General features: G+C 44.4%; 1 protein-coding gene across 1 annotated transcript in view; it reads right to left on the reverse strand.

Moving 5' to 3' along the window:
* COQ8A (coenzyme Q8A) overlaps positions 1-17,865 on the reverse strand; it is a 1,433,786-nt gene that overhangs the window by 1,303,962 nt on the left and 111,959 nt on the right. The window contains exon 2 of the mRNA XM_069608680.1: positions 10,250-10,451. Within this exon, the coding sequence (XP_069464781.1) occupies positions 10,250-10,426 (177 nt within the window). The 5' untranslated portion in view covers positions 10,427-10,451. The remainder of the gene's footprint in view (positions 1-10,249; positions 10,452-17,865) is intronic.

Raw genomic sequence — 17,865 nt, forward strand, 5'->3', positions numbered from 1 at the left:
CCATTTGCCAAGTTGTGATGGGATGTGCATTTACCTCTATTCAGGTTGTCACATACTATGCAATTAGTAAAAGAAGCATAGCTCAGTCAGTCGTTCAGTGATTCCTGCAAGGACCATTGATCTCTCATTGACCATTGATCTCTCATTGGCAACTGATCCTTTGCAGCTGTGGTATACGCATTAGGTAGAAAAATAATTCACTGCCCCCACACACATTGGAAATGTTATATATGTGTCAGACTAGAACATACTAAATCACAGGTGGCGGCACAGGAGCAGCACAGCAAAACAAAACTTAATGAAGTAGCACAGCATAGCAGGAACTGGAAACAAAGCTCAATACTTGGCTAAAAAAAATACAAAACAAAATTATATACACCATATGTAAGGCTCCAAAAACGAGTACAGAGAGGAGTAGTAATAAAACCACTTACTCAGTCCTCACTTCTACAAATCAACACTGATCCCAATCAAAAGGTAAAATAGACCATTGAGAGATGCAACGCCTTCACATCTTCCGATATCGTGGCAGAGAGAAGGCTATACTCTCAAGGGGTGTGTGAATGAGATGCAGTAGCAACCCAAACAACAAAGTAGAACAGTTCAAATAAAGGGAAGGTCCAATCAAGGTTCTATAAATATGTAAACTTCAATTAAAACACACCATTTGTAAGAAAACAAATGAAAACTGTACAGAGTCCACCCCTGTGGAAAGATCAGAGAATATTCAAATAATGCAGCACTCTGCCATTTACCTCTCCTACCTGATCACCCAATCAAAGGGGGGGGGGGGTTACGGAAAGGAAACAGAGGCAGAGTAGCAAGATGGTTGAACCTTTTTCCAGATGTAAGGCACTCCCCTCAAGTTTATACTAAACCCAACCCCTTCAGTTCTCAATAAAATCAAAGGCTGTTTTGTTATGCAACCTCCTGGTACAATACTTCTACTTTTGTGAATGGGTGTGCCCTTTGATTCCAGTTACCAGGACAGCTTCCTGTTGAGTGGCTTTCAAGGGGAAGATTTTTCATTTTTGTGGAAAGGTAAAGAAACAAGCCGCCCCCCCACCCTCCCCAATGACTACAGTCATGCTGGCAGAAGCCAGGATAGCCTGGCTAAGGGGAAATACACAACCCTTCCACAGCTAAGCGGGGCTCACATCACAGACGTGATATCAATTGGATGTGGCTATGATAATTATGAGAAACAACATCCACCATACCCCAAACGCATGTATGACTTCTGAGTGGGAGCAGGGGACATTCAAGCCCCCCCCACCTCCCTATTCCCATGCTTCCCAAGTGAACCCAGTCATGCCTGCTCCAAGTCCAGGGCCCCAGACTTGGGGCACTCATGTGGGAACACTTCAGGGACCCATCGCCCCTTCGTGCAAATACACCTATGATCACATCTTCATACCTTACATCATGAGGTTAAGTCAAGACTCCATTTTGTACCACACAGACTCCATCTTGTAAATAAGCGAGAGGGTGTTCAGATCTCACCCCAACCATCTTTGGAAGCACACAGTCAGTAAAGCGCTTCCCCCGCCACCTCCTCCTTGCCATCCGCATAACTGCCCGGTTCCCATGAGAAGGCTGGCAGCAGAAAAGCAACAAAATCTGCACTGTATCACTCGCCGTCTAAACTCCTACTGATTCGAAGGCAGCTCAAGGGGAAGAGGCGAAGGCCATGGCTATCTGTCTCTGTAAAAACCTGCCCCGCACCCTTTAGACCTGGGCCGCAGACACCTAATCCAGTGTAACTCAGAGCAGAGTCAACCACACGAGACTCTTAAGGTGAAAAATGGATCTTCCCTTTCGAACCCAAGTGTGTGAACGAAGCCAATCTCCTCATTTGGAAGGCATGTAAACCCTTTGACACCTTTAAATGAGCCACTGAGCAGAACAGTGTAAATACATATACGTAGGTATTAGAAGCATTTATGATCGCCCGTTCTATTGAAACCAGAATGTGTATTGACTTATTTAAATGCCAGCACGATTAACGTGAAGTCCCGTAATGAGTAAACAAACCAGAGACCTGTGCAGAATGTACGTCTAGACATATCAGACAGAATCATGTGAATTGTTGATCGAACTTAGTTATTCATGTTGTATTGGTTGTGCGTCAGCCATCCCTTTCTTTCCACCCCCCTCGTCCTGCGTTACAAGATTGCCCAAAAGCATAAGAAGTTTTAACAATGTCAGAGTAGTCCTTTCAAATACAGAAGCAGCTAAGTGCACATGAAGCCGTAACTAGTTATATGTAAATGTAAATGCCCCCGCCATTTCTTAAGTGATGTGAAACCAAAGACCTCAGTAGGAGGGCCTTAAGCCCATTCAGGAACACCCTGTTAAAATGCAGAGTTATGTTTAGACATACGATCAGATTGGCCCTTGAAGAAAAGATACGTCCACAGATGTAATGTGCTTCCTGAAATCCATTCGCAGTAACTATATACCCTTGTCAATAATGAAGAAATGCCCCCAACCCGGTATTCAACTATGTTTATGTGTTTTAACATGAAAACGAGATCCTTTGTAAGAGGCACGCAAGTGGGTCCAATTTTAGAGAGTCATGCATTGTTTTTCCATGTGCAACTTATTGCCAACCGAAGTGATTGAATGTGTGACCGGATGGGAATGTGTGGCCACAAGGGCAAAATGTGACAGGACCAGGATGAGATGTGTCCATTCGTCGGAGGTTGGACAGAGGAGCCTGATGAACTCCTGACCCAGCACACCACATGATGTCAACTCACCACCCACCCATGGACCAATCAGCCATCGCCGACCATATAGCACCTATAGGTGCATCCTCTTCGTAACCAATCCCAACTGTTCATGTGCCCCCTAGACCTTCCCACAGTTCGATGACGATTTTTCTGTATGAAATTAATTTGCAACATGTTTTCTGCAGAGCGCCCTCGGCGTGAGCAGAGTAGATTCTGTTTGCCCTCATTTTAGATAAAGCTTTGACATCACTCACTTGGTCTTGGTCTTATTCCCTCCTGGGATGCACCTTGGACTCTGGCGGTAGTCCACTGGCAGGCCTGCGGGGGCCTCTACCCTTCACTTCTAACCAAGTTGTACATGCCACCAACAGTAAACTCATAATTATGGTGCTTTAGAACAGGAGGTCCGCATCTTAAATGCAGCCCCTGTGCTGCAGTGACTAAGGCCATCACTGCAGCTGTCAAGAGGGCACCTGTGTCCTAAACCTGAAAATCCAGACAAATTCGGGCGGGGAGGTGTGTGTACTATACTTCTGGAATTAAGTGTGGGGGAGTGGAGCATTTATTTGTCCCATTTGCCATATTTGTTCTACCTTTCAAAGTATTTGACCTTATTTTATTTGTACCCATCTTTGCTCTGTAAAATAAGTATTAGTGAACATTTATTCAAAAGAAAAATGTAGTGTGTGAACGGCTGTTAAGGGACACAAAGCTTGGCTATTGATCAAGGAAAGCTTCTACTCCCTGGTCGTACAATTGGGTGTCATTTGCTTAAAAACACATCGTATACCCAGAGAACTGGACACTGGCAAACATTTGCACCTTTATTGCAAAATGCCAGCCCTGCCAACACAGAGCAGTAATGTTCATGCAAACAGTGGCCCTCTGGAGGGTGGCCTGCAACAGACCAAATTTCCAATTTTCTTTTCTCCTTCAGAGCACACACAGACACCAACATACACATTTGCTTAAAAACATCGACACAAAACTATACTTGCACATCAACCTAAACTCCATTTTCACATATCAAATGAGGACCCTAAAACCGAGGATACTGCAATTACTGCAGACCCAATACCACGCAATGCACCCATTTTTAAATTGCTTTGAATGAAAATCTCATGTACACACTGCATGTTTGGAGTTTTCACAGCCACTGACCTGCAATGTATGATTGGAGGAGGGGGTTCCAGTTTTATAAATAATAATGGAAACCAGCGTAATTTCCGTCTGAACATGTATTAAAATCAGTTAATATAATATATCAGGGTGCATTAACCATAAGAGAACCTTGCCCATCACAAAGCACATCATTGCTTAGCGTGGAAATGCATACAACATTGGTGCACTCATGAAGGATGCAGATACTAATAATGGTTATAACGGAAATGAGAGGGATGGGTAACTCAGGGGGTATTGTACATTTGTGCATCATTGCAGAGGATTAGTACTTCATTCAGGGGTTATTCTTGTAAATGTTAATGGGGCATGTTTTGTTCATTTTTTTATTTTATGGAAGAAATTTAATAAAGTGCAGTTTAAAAAATAGTAAGTGCTACAGGAGTCTCTGGATTAGTACGAGCATTTGTACAAGTGTTCATGCACAGGTAAGTGTCCTCACCCAAGTACTTCAAGCAGATGCCTTGCAACTGCTCAGTCGAGAGCTTTGCAGGAGTAATTGCACAGCTTTGTGTCATACATGTTACTACAGAGGACAGGGTTATTGCATGACCACTGCACACAGATGTGAAGATTGGTAAAGGTGTGCATCTACTAAATATTTTAGATTTGCAGTCGCATCTTATCACCCAACAACAAAAGTGCCGTTTATGTTAAAGATTCTTGATAAAATAGCATACCCACAACTCCAAGCATTTTTTGAGAAAAACAACATCCTGGCGACAGAACAATCCAGTTTCGTACTAATCACAGGCCCGAAGCGTCCTTGTTGGATCTGAAAACCAACATCACCGAGATCATTGAAGAAGGGCGCTCCTTTTGCTGGACTGGTCTTCAGCGTTTGACTTGGTAGATCATTGCTTACTGGCGGACAGATTACAAAAGTAGGTCTATGCTCCCCAAAAGCAGTCTCCTGGTTGAAATCCTTTCTTGGTCAAAGAACAGCCTGTGTTGCCAAGGGGACATCACAATCGCAGAAAGTACCTGTAACATGTGGAGTCCCCAAGGATCATGTTTATCAAGTGCTTGCGCGATCTCCTTAAGTCTCGGTGTTACATTTTCCAACTATATATAGATCGTTTTTAAACAATCTGGGATCTCTGAGGACGCTGCCAACATAAATAAGATATTTGGGGAAATCCAAAGATGGATGACACTAAATTCATTAGCCCTCAATGACAAAAAAAATGAGTTGCTCATTGTCAGTACCCCTCACAGATTGAAGAATCTAGATGCAAGATACAAGGCTTTTGTTATAAACAGAAACTCCATTTCTGGTATTGGAATCTGTAAAAACATTAGGAGTATTCTTTGACGCAAACCTCTTGTTTCAGACACATGTTATTGTATCTTCATGTTCTTAGATTACACATCTCATATGGCAAATCCACCCTTATCTGTCAGAATCTAACAGAGCCATGATTGCGGCTGCAATAGTCAACACTAAATTAGACTACTGCAATAGTCTCTGCTTAGGTACATCCAAAGACAATTTTGGGAGACTCCAGGTTATACAGAACGGCGCAGTTAGAGTGGACTACAGACTCAGTCGACAAACTCATTACTGAATACCGGAAGAAGCTGCACTGGATCGCTATAGAGCAGCAAACTAATTTGAAAGGCTCAGTCCTTGTCTTTAAAAGGTCTTACAGGGGATGCTCCTGAATATCTCATATCAAGAATGAAAAAAACAAAATCAAAGCGGACCGTGCACTCTGACCAGATGCTACTAACCCAGCCACATATAATCTTGAAGAACTGGGTACGTCAAGCTTTATTGCATGGGCTACATACATTTGGAATCTAATTCCGCTGCAAATAAAACAAAGTGCCACCCAACAGTTTAGAAAACGGCTCAAAAAGTTTTTTTCATGCCTATCTAAACAACAAATGCAATCCCAGATTCTGGAATGGCATGATTTAGTACATGTAGTTTTTATGTACTAGCTGTTTGCCCGTTTTGTTCTTTGTCTTGTGAGCACCCTGAGACCTTTGGTTTAGAGATGCGCGATATAAGATCCTGTTTAGTTTGTTAGTTTGACCAATTGATTCAAGCAGGTTGCACCTGGAGTGTGAAGGAAAAAGGGACACGGCAATGTTCACCAATTTCTGACACCCCTGGTCCCCGGGTTATACCAAAGGGGGGCATAGTGGTGCTGGTCCAGTCTTATCTGCTTTATCCCAAGTCTCGTAAAAGCACTTAAGGATGCAGTTTGTTGTATACTTCCGTACCCCATAGGGTTCTTCCCTCATTCTATACATATCTCCTCGAGCCTCATTGTCCTTCGTGCCAATCTACACTGGGGTGGAGCTTTTATGCCACCTTTCAATTCATACTCTTAGAATCAGTCTCGCTTTTCCTAGCCCTTTCCCTCATCAAGCCCACGTAGGTAGCCTTGGCAGTGTGACTTAATATGCCCCAGTTAAAAAGCTAAATTGCTACGTTTTCAACCCAAAACAGGGCTGAATTTCCTTAAACTCTGCACTAAAGGTATGGCCCCCTATAAAGTAAACCATTGCACTGGTACCTCCTCCTCTTGTTGGTCTACTGCAAGACTACCAGCATTTCATGATCCAACCAGGCAGCTGGATTAAAAATAAAGAAATGCTAAAACTCCCTTCTTAAGCCAAATGGGAATATCTCCTGCATGAGTTTGAAGAAAGAAAAAAGTAACTTTTCTGAGGTTTGCCACTTCCATGCATCAACTAACTCACGATTCTTAAGGAACGTCAGAAAGGTTGGAGGCATGCCCCATTCTAAGAAGTCTATGCATTCAGTGAGTATTTACCTCAATGACTGGTCTACTACAACCTAAAGTCCCGTCACCCACCCAGCCCCCCCTGAATCATGATCAACTCAACATTCACTGTGGAAAGGGGAGGAAAATAAGTGAAGTGCCTTTTTCTATAAACTTAATCTGTCCACGAGGAGATCAAAAGACCACGCACACAGACTAGAATGCGTGCTACTTTCCAACGATTAACCTACCATCCAATTAACTGGGCCAACTCTTGCAACACAGACTCTGATTTCTTAGTTACAGGATGTACAAATACACCAGGTAATTTTCATACGTTTAACGTCATTCCTAGACATTTCCGTAGTGAGTTTCTTGTACAAACTAGGTCTATACGATTTCTTTAATACTCTTGTGCCATTAAGGTTCGCTTATCAGGTAAATTCAACCCCTCAAAATTCAACCACTCGTGTTGACCCTGGCTAACGGCAGTCCTTCAGAATAAGAATAAAAACACTGAACCCAGGGCAAAAGCAGTCATCACCAGGGCAACATTCCCTAAAAAAAAAAAAAAAATCAATCCTAAACTTGCTAAAGTACTGCTATAGAAAAAGCATTAACCAAACATGTAATCCCATACCCCATTCTCAAATGAACGTACAAGAGTCTACATATGTACCTCAGTCCCAATTCCCCCAAGGGCTTCTTCCGAACTCTACACAAAGGCTGGTACACTCAGTCTTCAACAAAGGGCCCCCTTTCCCTCAATGAGCACAGATTAGATCCTAGAAACAAAACCTAAAAAAAAGAGATCCATTGATCTTTAAGAATACACTTTTCCTGAAGAATCTTGAGTGGGGCGAACATAAAAGCTAGAGAATAATTCAGACTCCCCCTCTACCACCCTCTTGCCTCAATATCTTACTCCACTTCAAAGCTCAATCCTTCTCTCCCAAACATTCAATCACTTCTAGGTAACCAGGTGCACCTACTAAACAACCTCTGACCAGGGTCAATAAAGAATTGTTCCAATATCATTTAGGCTTTTTCAGTAGAACAAACTTCATACAAACATTAAGGACAGGTCACGTCAGATCAAGGCATTACCTTCCCTTCATTTCACCCAGCAGTGTGTTCAGTTTCTTATATTTGCACAATCCTAAAAGGCTCCTGCTGGTTATATTGGACCTGAGGTACCTGATCTGCAGGTTAATTGTGTGCAGCTTCCGAGCACGGTTACCGTTTGTGTTGCCCATCTGATCTCACCTGGATGCTTCAATAAGTCTTACCCAATACCAACAATTAGAGCAAATTGGTTTATTAATCTGCATTTGGGGCCTCCATCCCCAACTCATGTAGCAAGGGTGCAGTACTCCCTGCATATTGCCAGCGTCAATGCCAACAGATCCTGGAAAATACAAAAGTCCTCTAAATTCCATCTCCTCCTCGTCCCTCACCTTACAACTCATAAGATATCTGCACAAACTTATGCCAGATCACAATTGATCTAGTACATTGTCTAACTCACCTAACTATGCATTTCGTCAATATTTAAGTTAATGACTTCCTCCTCCTGAAATAGCATTTGCTAGTTCCTTTATCAGCTTCTCAAGCTGCGTTGGAGTCTTACCTTCTACTTTGGGTACATGCACAATCTTTGTTGCGTAGACATTCTCCAGTCTGTTGGGTCATCCATCTTCAGTTCGATCTCTCTTTTCGGAGTTTCTAATTTTGCAAGACTAACATTTTTCAGGGATGGTCCAAAGTCACTTTACTCATGTAAAAACCCAACCTGTGGTCTCAATTCTCAGTAGTGAGGTGTGGGGAGGGTGATGTGGCTGTTGGGAGTGAGGTGGATGGAGGAAGAGCAGCAAGCAGGAGCAAAGCATTTGCCCATTGTTAACAGAACCCATGATTCTCCCTTCTCCACCAACAGGAAGACCAGGAATTCACTTTTCAATAACTGGGGGAATTTGAAAATGTTCGAGTTAAGTCCAGGATAACTCACTCCTTGCCACAAATCGCTTCCCTAGTGACCAGCTAACTCAGGGGGCCGTGGTGCATCTCAGAATCTCCACTGCATGCAATCAAAATGCCCTAGAGATGAGCTGCACTCATATCGGCCTCGGATTCAAAGTGATCTCATTCACCCCTAGATATGAATTGACTCCAGTTAACGGGAGTCATGCTAGGTTTCCAGTGATCGTGTTTCAATGATACGCTCCTGCCTTGAGTGGGGACGATTCCTACAGAGCAGGAAGACACAGATCAGCCTAAACCAGTCATATCCAGAAGGTGCGCATAAGAGTACAGCTCTCAAGCAGCGACACCCTGTAGCGGCCCCATTAACCACCCCTCAATCTTTGGAGGGTATTGGAATGTGTAGGATATGGGCAAGTTACCCCAAAGTGGCAGAATTAGCAAAGCACTTTGTCTAATTAACTACATTGGTTATTTCATGAACCTAATTGTTCCCGGTTCGCAAAGATATAAACATCACTGACTGATGTCACTAGTTTGAGCCTTTTTTAAAAATTACGTTTAATTTTTAAGTGTGCGACTACCCATTTTCTAAAGACTTGAAGTCCATCTGCATCGCTCATCAGACACACCGCCAAAAAGCTCTCATCACTTAGAAATGCAACATTAAATCCCATAACTTATCATCCATCAACCCGTTTCATATGGATGTCTTTGTACTTTCTACGCTCACTTTCTCTGTTGGCACTCTGCAAGTGGCTCAGTATATAAAGACAAACTAAGCAGCTTCAAACTGCTAGCCTAGCAAGACATGGGATTAACAGCAGAGCTGTGACATTGTTGCTTAACTCTGGATCGCTTGGCCTTTTGCAAAACCATCAAGACTAGGCTTCTCCTTCCTGTGGCTAGGCCCTTCGTTCACTGCAATCATCCTTAAGCCTTCAGATAGCACCAAGAGATCACCTTGGTGGTGTATACGGTTTTACAAATAGACTACAAAAAAATAAATCCATTTAAAAATAAAAAGCTATGTGTTAATCACATTATGCAAGCCTAAAAGCAGGGCCATTTATATTGGTCAAACTGGAACATAGATTGAAACATCAACACTGGGTTCTTAAATAGCAGATCTCAGAAGCATGATAAACCGGCATCTACCATAAAGGACCAGCTCTAAAACTACGACATCTGCGCCAGAGGTTCAGAATCATGTTAAGCTTGAAATGAGCATTTGTTAGGGGCAGCATGAAGCAAGACATTGTAAATAAACGTAATATGTGAAATATTTTCGCTGAAGCATGTTGCCACTCATGATAAAGTAGACCTTTGTAAACTTCCAGACAGGAAAAGCACAGAAGCGGGCTTAAACTATTACCCGGAGGTGGGAAGGAGGATGGGTGGGGGGGGGGGGGAAGAGGAGCAGGACTTTAATTTTTTTAAATCCTTCCCTCGTCTAGAGGACTCCCACACCAGACAGGACCTGCTCTTTAAGCTCATGGAATTTGAAGTGAGGGTTAAGTAGTGTAAGAGGCTGAAAAAGGGGTCCTTTAACTATAACCTCTAAAAGGCTAATGGAATTCTCACTTTGAGTGGAGAGAAAACAATGTATGCACATACCTGGATTTTTTCCACTGCTGCACTGAAACGAGTCTCTACAGCCACCTGCCAGTTCCGTGCCAAGGCACCAGCTTGGCCCCCAAGCAGTACATTTCTGATCTGTCCAGTTTGGGCTTCTACGACTGCCTTACTGAGTTTTGCAAGACCTCTCACGAGCATGATGGCATCGCTCGCCATAGTGGATAGCCTTTAGTGCCTTTCTCTGAAAGATGGAATAAAAAAGGGGTAAGAAATTAGACAAAACTACAGGTCAACACAATCTGAAGCAATCGAGCATTCCTTAATACTGCAGCCAGCCAAATAAGTCTTAAACCTGGTGGTTTTCGAAATGTAAGACCCACTGGGAGACTGCATTCTAATTCTGTCGAATAAAGAATTGTACTTCAAAAAAAGAACATTACTAAACACACGGAGAGTCATGCAAGGAAGGCATTCACTGTTGCAATAAGGAAACAAAAAATTAGCAACTAACCTAGTTTATGGATGGCATTTGTTCCGTTTCCTATGGATGTCGCCATGTTACATAGATTTCCTATAGGGACCTGGTGGACACTGGGAATGGAAATTAGCTCAGAAGCAGCAAAAGGGGATTGTGCCAAGCCCCTCCACATGTCCCACACCTCCCAAGACTCAGTCAGGCTGTGCGTGGGAGGACTAAAATCTCCCCCCAGCTTCGCCATCCGGTTTGAAGCCATGTCATTGCTTAAAATGTAGTCATGGGCCCCGCTCATGAGATACAAGTGAAACAACCAACACCAGTGAGTGGGAAAGAAAAAAAAAACGCTCTTACTTCCCTCATGCATTATTAGAACCCTTCATCTCCATTCTGGCAGGACGGAAACATGGAAACTTCACTACCCATTCAGCAATAGTGCTCATGTATACAAACACTGATTTGTAACCAAACTCTCACAGCAAACACTTACCAGAAGAGGGGGGGCAAAGCAGGCACCAGATTAGAAAATCTTTAGTCTTACATTTCTTTACTGGTAAAGAAGTTAGTGTGAGAGGGGAAACAGCTTGCTGACCAAACTCTCAATGAACAATTAAAAAAGGGCTACCAGAACCTCCCCACAAGCCTGCCAATTCTAAAATAAAAATGTCTCATTACAATATGATAAAGTACCACTTAAATACCCCCGCCAAACGGAGAGAAGACACCTGGCAGTATGAAAGGCTATAGATTTTCAGTCTTGAATGTGGACATGTGTGATGCTGCTGGGGCTAGATTGCCATAGGCTGCAGAGACCAGGGCACCATACCCTCTCCATGGTGGGAAGTGCATCCAGTCCCTTGAAGAGGGAGACAGCGAGTTTCCCAAAGAGTAACTAAATGGACTGCTGGGTAGTATATCCCACACTGCCAGTCACCAAACCAGGAAGAAAGCCTGCTGAGGGTATAGCTCACACTGGAGGAGACCAAATGCAAGACAAATCCAAAAGTCTTGAGGGGACTAAATCTGAGATTCTGGCAGGAGACCAGAAAGGAGAACACAAGCCTCTGAGGACTATTATCAGACATTGGCAGAGCCAGACCAAAGAGAAAGCAAACAGTCTTCCGAGGGCTATATAGACACACAGACACAGGTGGAGATCAAACCGAAGAGAAAAAGGACAGGACGAGGTGGGAGCTATATCCTTGAGGCTGTGTATTTTAGACTAGAGAACAAGAAAACCGAGTCTTTAGGGGTGGGGGAAGAAATCTGCAACTTCATTCACTATTCCTTTATTTGGCACCATATTTGACACATATCTACTTCTGTAGAACCTCCACACCCCATGTCTGTTGTGTCATCTCTGTATTCTTCATTCACCAATCACTTAAAATTACCAATGCCATACAAATCTGGAAAACATAAAAGTGTTTGAAATAGCTGGGAGCTATTTAGCTCCTGGTTATAGCCAAAGGGAGCCTGGTTTGCTTGAAACCAGCAGCCAACAGGAGCTACTTTTGACTCCTGGTTCAAGTAGTGCCATACTAACCTAGCTATGTGGTATTAATTATGCTTTGGAATGCATATAAAAAGGAGCACACGTTAAGGACAGTTAGAGCATACTGGATACTACAAAATAGACAAAAATCTAGAGTTTGCATCCGGTGCAAAGTTGGATTTGCTGCGCACTATGTACTAGCTCCTCCCTAACTGGTTACATGCGATACAGAGGAGCAGTTTTTTGCTCCTGGTGAACGAATCCCACTTTCGACCCCTGTAAAGTTATATTAAAGTTGTCAGTATGTGAAGAAATGCAAAGATCTAAATGAGTTAACCGCTGTTACACAATTGGGCCAATAGGTAGGACAGGTTGGCAGCATACATCAGGAGAAGCATTTAATGTTAAGTGAAATATCTTGTGGTTTGTGAGCAGTTTCGATTTCTTTGGTGGCTGTATTCTCAAGTGCAACGCCTACACACCCAAATCGCAGATAAGCCCTATAATGTACCACAGGAAACCAGCTAAATGTGCCTAGATCCTTGCAGAGCACAGCTTGTGTACAGATCTTGGCAGCGCGCATAGGGTACTGTTGAGACGTATTGTGCTAAGTAGGTTTTCATGGGGTGGTTACCCTAGTGCAGAGTGACTGATTTAGGATATTAACTTTGGTAAACTCTGGATTCATTATTATTACATACTCCTTGATGCTGTTGCAGGCTCCTAAAGAATTCACATGGAAGGCCACCAGTGGGTCCCACATTCGACCCCCCCCCACCCCTCAACACTGAGCCGCATTGGCTCAAATATTTCCAAATCCTTGCCAAGGTGTTCAGTGATTAGATTGGAGGTCCTCATGGGTCACATAAAATGGAGTCGACCAAAAACATGTATGTATGGAGTTAAGTAAGTCGAGGGGTAGGGAGGAATTCGGTGTTCCGGGGCTTTTATTAAACATTATACACAGCAGCACAATCAAAAGGGAAAACCTGCCATGTAGGCACTACTCCATAACATTCCATTACCCTGCCTCATCCCCCATACCAGGAAGGAACTGAAACTTCCTATTACTTTAGAGGAAATTGTAGCAGTCAACTCCGCCCTGCCCAAAAGTAAGGCTGCAGGCCCGGATGGTCCGACAGCCAAAACATGTGGCAGCATTGTCCCCAGTTTTCTTGCAGGTATGGGAGGAATCCCTGCATCCCCACATTCTTCCAGAATCCCTGAGAGAAGCTATAATCACGATATTGCTAAAACCCAACAAACCCAGCAATGAATGTGGCTCATACAGGACCCTGTCCCTCATTAAAAAAAAAATATAATTGAAAGTCCTGTCCAACAGACTCCTTCCACTGATGCCACACCTAATTCCCCCCCCACCCCCCCCCCGACCAGGCTGGCTTCGTCCCTGGTAGGTCTACTGCACTCAATATCAGATGGTTGTTCAATATAATGGGCAGAATAGACCCCGGGGCGCATGCGGTGGCGGGTAACAATAGATGCCCAAAAGGCTTTTAATACGGTTGCCTGGGACGTCTCGTTTGTAACCCTGGAAGAGATGGGATTTGGACCCAATATGCTGCAATACATTAAACTGCTATATACACACAACCACTAGCCAGGGTCCTCGTCAACACACACGTCCACCGTATTCAAGCTGGAAAAGGGGGACTCGACAAGGTTGCCCCTTGTCCCCCATCCTTTTTGCCCTGGCCATTGAGCCAATGGCGGAATATATTAGGCAACACCACGGCCACTGCGGAATCCGCTTAACTGGCAACCCGCCCGAAATCTTTTTACGCGGATGATGTCCTGCTATATGTTACAGACCCCTTAGTTAATCTGATGCCAATCCTCCAGGACATCACGCAAATCGGCGAATTGTCAGGCTTCACAATCAAGGTTTCAAAATCTGAGATATTCCACCTTACCAATGACACCGTCAACTGCCAGGGAGCTTCCTCTTTACTATGGTCCCCCGACCAAATTAAATACTTGGGGGTGGTGGTGTCGAGATCCCGGGTTTCTCTGCTGCAAGACAATTACACCACACTTGGAACCAAAACGAATAAATGGAAATCCCTCCCATTGTCCCCGGCCACCAAACTATTACTTATCAAGATGACATTACTTCCCAAGGTGCTATACATATTCGCCAATGTTCCAGTATGGCCAGGGAAACCCTACTTTGCCAAAATACACAGACTACGCACAGTTCCTATGGCACTCCGGTGCAGTCTTCAAAAAATGGGTAGAGATGACATACCCTTATGAGAAAGGGGGATTCACTGCTCTAAATCTAGAGCCGTGCTGGACGGCAGCCCAGGCACAGTTCGCTACGTACTGGTACCCCATGACATCATCCCCAACGCACATCAGGCTGGAGGCATTGGCTGCACCAGAATCAGACCTAAGAAACACTAATACTAGACCAACGCTACCATGAGGATTGCCCATTTGATCCGGTCGCCTCCACATTCAGTGCATGCTGCGCGAAGTTCACCCTCACGGGAACAGACGGGCCCTACTACCGTTGGCTTCGCCTATGGAAATTCCCAGAGCTTCAACTGACATGGGACAAGGTGATCCAGACAAAATGGGAAACCTAGGTTACAGGGTGCTAGCTGACATCTTCCCAGAGGGCACATTTATCACATACACTACATGGAAACCTGGCCACGGGAACACAGACGGGGACAGACTTCAAAACTACAGGATACAGGAGGCCATCTTGGCTAGATAGTCTCTGGGGGTTCGGCAGGGTAAGACGGCTATGTCTAGCCTACATCGCTCAATCTGGGGACTGCAGACATATCCTATCTGCATTATACAAGAGGTTATTAGATACCACTTCACCTCCCAACTCATGTGCACGGAAGGGATGGTCCCAAGAGCTGGGCTTTGATCTCATGGATGAGCAATGGACCCACATGTGTACATATACCAAGAACGTTTCGATAAACTTTAGATTTAAATTCATAAAATTCAAACTTCTAAATAGGCTCTACTACACACCGGCCAGATTGTACAAAATGGCCCACTTGCAGCCACACTGCTGCCCCAGATGCCGACACATCCCAGCTGACCCACATACACATGTGCTGGTCATCCCCCTGCAGGAGAATTACCAGGACCAAGTTATAGACACGATAGCGGAGGTAATGGACACCCCGCTTGAACAGGATCCCCTGGGACCACTCTTCGGTATATGGCAAACAATCCACAGTAAGTCAGCATGCATTCGCAAATACTGCGTGCTTGATGGCCAAGAGAGCCATCATATTAAAACGGAAGGACAAAAACAAAAAAAAAAAAATCACTGAAAGAATGGCTAGTGGCCTGGGCTCAGGAATGTGAACTTGTTCTCCAATCTTTGCTTCGTCTCTTCCCTGTGGTGCCTCCCCCTTCAAACCCTAAAGCCTACACCAAACAGCACAAAGAATTTCTGTGTGTGGCAAAGTTACTTTTCAGCATGCAATTCTTTTGAATATTCCTTTGCACATAAGCACGGTTTAACACTGGATTTCGATTGTAGTTTAGGAGGCATTAAGAGGTTTGGAGGGAGAACACTGGTTGCAAATGGCAACTAGGAAGATACAAATAATTCACAAATAGGTGAAACTGCAGTATGGAAAAAGCAGTCAGCAGCCGAGAAACAAGTCAAGATTCACCAATTTCAACATGGACACAGCCACTGCAAAGCTAAAGATTAAGTAGGGGTGATATGTGCTGCATCACTTAAGAAGACTTCGTGGTCCATCTTGTCGGATCATTTAACGGTTTTAATTGTGATAGCAAGAATAAAAGAATATAATTATCTTCAACAGAAGTGCAACATCATAATTTTGCAAGAAACACCTGGAGTTAAATAAAAATGATAATGAGCCATCAGATTAAAGGAATGTTACTTCCCAATCTAATTCAGGTAGGGTTGTGGCTATAATTTAGGAGCCAATTATTGCTTCATCAGAATTCAACAGGTGCTACGAACAATGCAGTGTGCTACGAGAGCTTTATAGTGTCTAGTTACTTTTCAAATTCCGATGAGCCCCAAAGACTGATCTTTCCCAAGATTGGCGACCTTAACTTGGTCATCAAATTGGATGCAAGATTCGATAAATGATATTGCATTTATAACGCTCCAGTACACAGTGTTTCTAGGCGCGACAGGAAAAGGAGGGGAACATAGGGAGGACAAAACAATATTACCAAGCCTTGTGTCATTCAAATCGCACAAGAGCTGGATAAGAGGAAAGGGAGCAGTGCCGAGTGGTCGGAGGCAGGTGGGGGATGGGCAGAGGTGCAAGTATCTCAAAAGTGCAGCCATCGAGTGGCTCAAACGTGCAGAGAGTAGGGACTTTAGGGTTGCAGATACAGACCACAAGTGCTAGGGGAGCCGGGAGGCAGTGCGAGGTGCAAGTGGACATGCAGAAGCCTAGGCCCAAGTTCCGAGGGTAACCAGGAGGCCAGGGCATGGAGCAGTCGGAATCAGCAGGGGAGGGGAAGAGAGAAAGCGGAAGCAGTTGCTTCTGGAACCAAATATGGTTCTGCTCAAGTTTAGAGAGGCAGGGAGGCTGTTCCAGAGGGAAGCCCCAGCCGAGGATAGAGATCTGGCCCCAACTCTCTGCTTGGAAAAGAGACTGACCCTCGGAGAGTTGAAGTGGATGACCGAAGAGCTCGAGAGGGGAGATGTTTAGGAAGAGAGTTGGAGGTAGTGCAGCCCCAGGATACCTTGTGGACGATGCAGAGGGTCTTTAACTTGATCCTTGCCGCTACTGGGAGCCAATGAAGAGCTGGAGAGATAGGATCCCTGGGCTTGAGGCCAAGGACAAGTCTCGCAGTCCTGTTCTGGATACGTTTTAAAGGTCGGAGATTAGAGGCAGGAAGAGGGTAAAGTGAGGAAATTAAGAATACCTTAGAGTAGGTGAAGTGAGGGGCAGAGGGGCGTGCTTAATGGGGCAAGGGAAGGTTCCTGTGGCAAAGGAATGATTACAGAAATTCGCCAAGGCTAGAGCAAGGATGTTGGAGGTCCTTGATGGTTGTGGATTAACAGGGAAAAACCTGTTTTGACGAGACATTCATAGATCAAACTTTTCTAGAAACATTGTCAGGGGTGAACAAGGGACAGGGAGGAGAGAGACCCACAGGTGGGCCAGGAGTGGAGGATGAAAAGAGGGTGGACAGGATGTCCTGGGTTTTAGTGATGAAGTGAGAAGCCAAGGCCGGACAGAGGTCCTGGGAGGGAACAGGAGAGTTGGAGACTGCAGCAGGATTGGCCAGCTCCTTGCAGATTTTGAAGACAGTCTGTATTGCCGTTGGAGCAGGCGGCCAGGTCAGTTTGTCAGATGGGTGCACCTGATGCCCTCCACTTCCTCTCAGCCACCCTGCACTTTCAGTGTGACTAGGTCAGAGTGATACCAAGAGTGGCACTTGGATTTGGGCCTCAAGCGGATAGTCATGACAGGGCCAAGTACATCAAGAGTGTTAGAGAAACATTAGAAAGGACTGTCCCGATGAAACCGTGGGGAAAACGTACTGTTCATTCAAGATTTAATACACAGGGGGTGGGGAGGTTCTCATATTTGTGTAGTCATGGAGATGCGTTGAGAGTTTACACATCCCTCATTTTTGCTATTCTGAAACAGATATTAATGGATACAAAATTAACCGAAAAAGGGTTTAATG

This window comes from Ambystoma mexicanum, chromosome 4q, assembly GCF_040938575.1.
Source record: "Ambystoma mexicanum isolate Mex_15411 chromosome 4q, UKY_AmexF1_1, whole genome shotgun sequence".
Classification (NCBI taxonomy): domain Eukaryota; kingdom Metazoa; phylum Chordata; class Amphibia; order Caudata; family Ambystomatidae; genus Ambystoma; species Ambystoma mexicanum.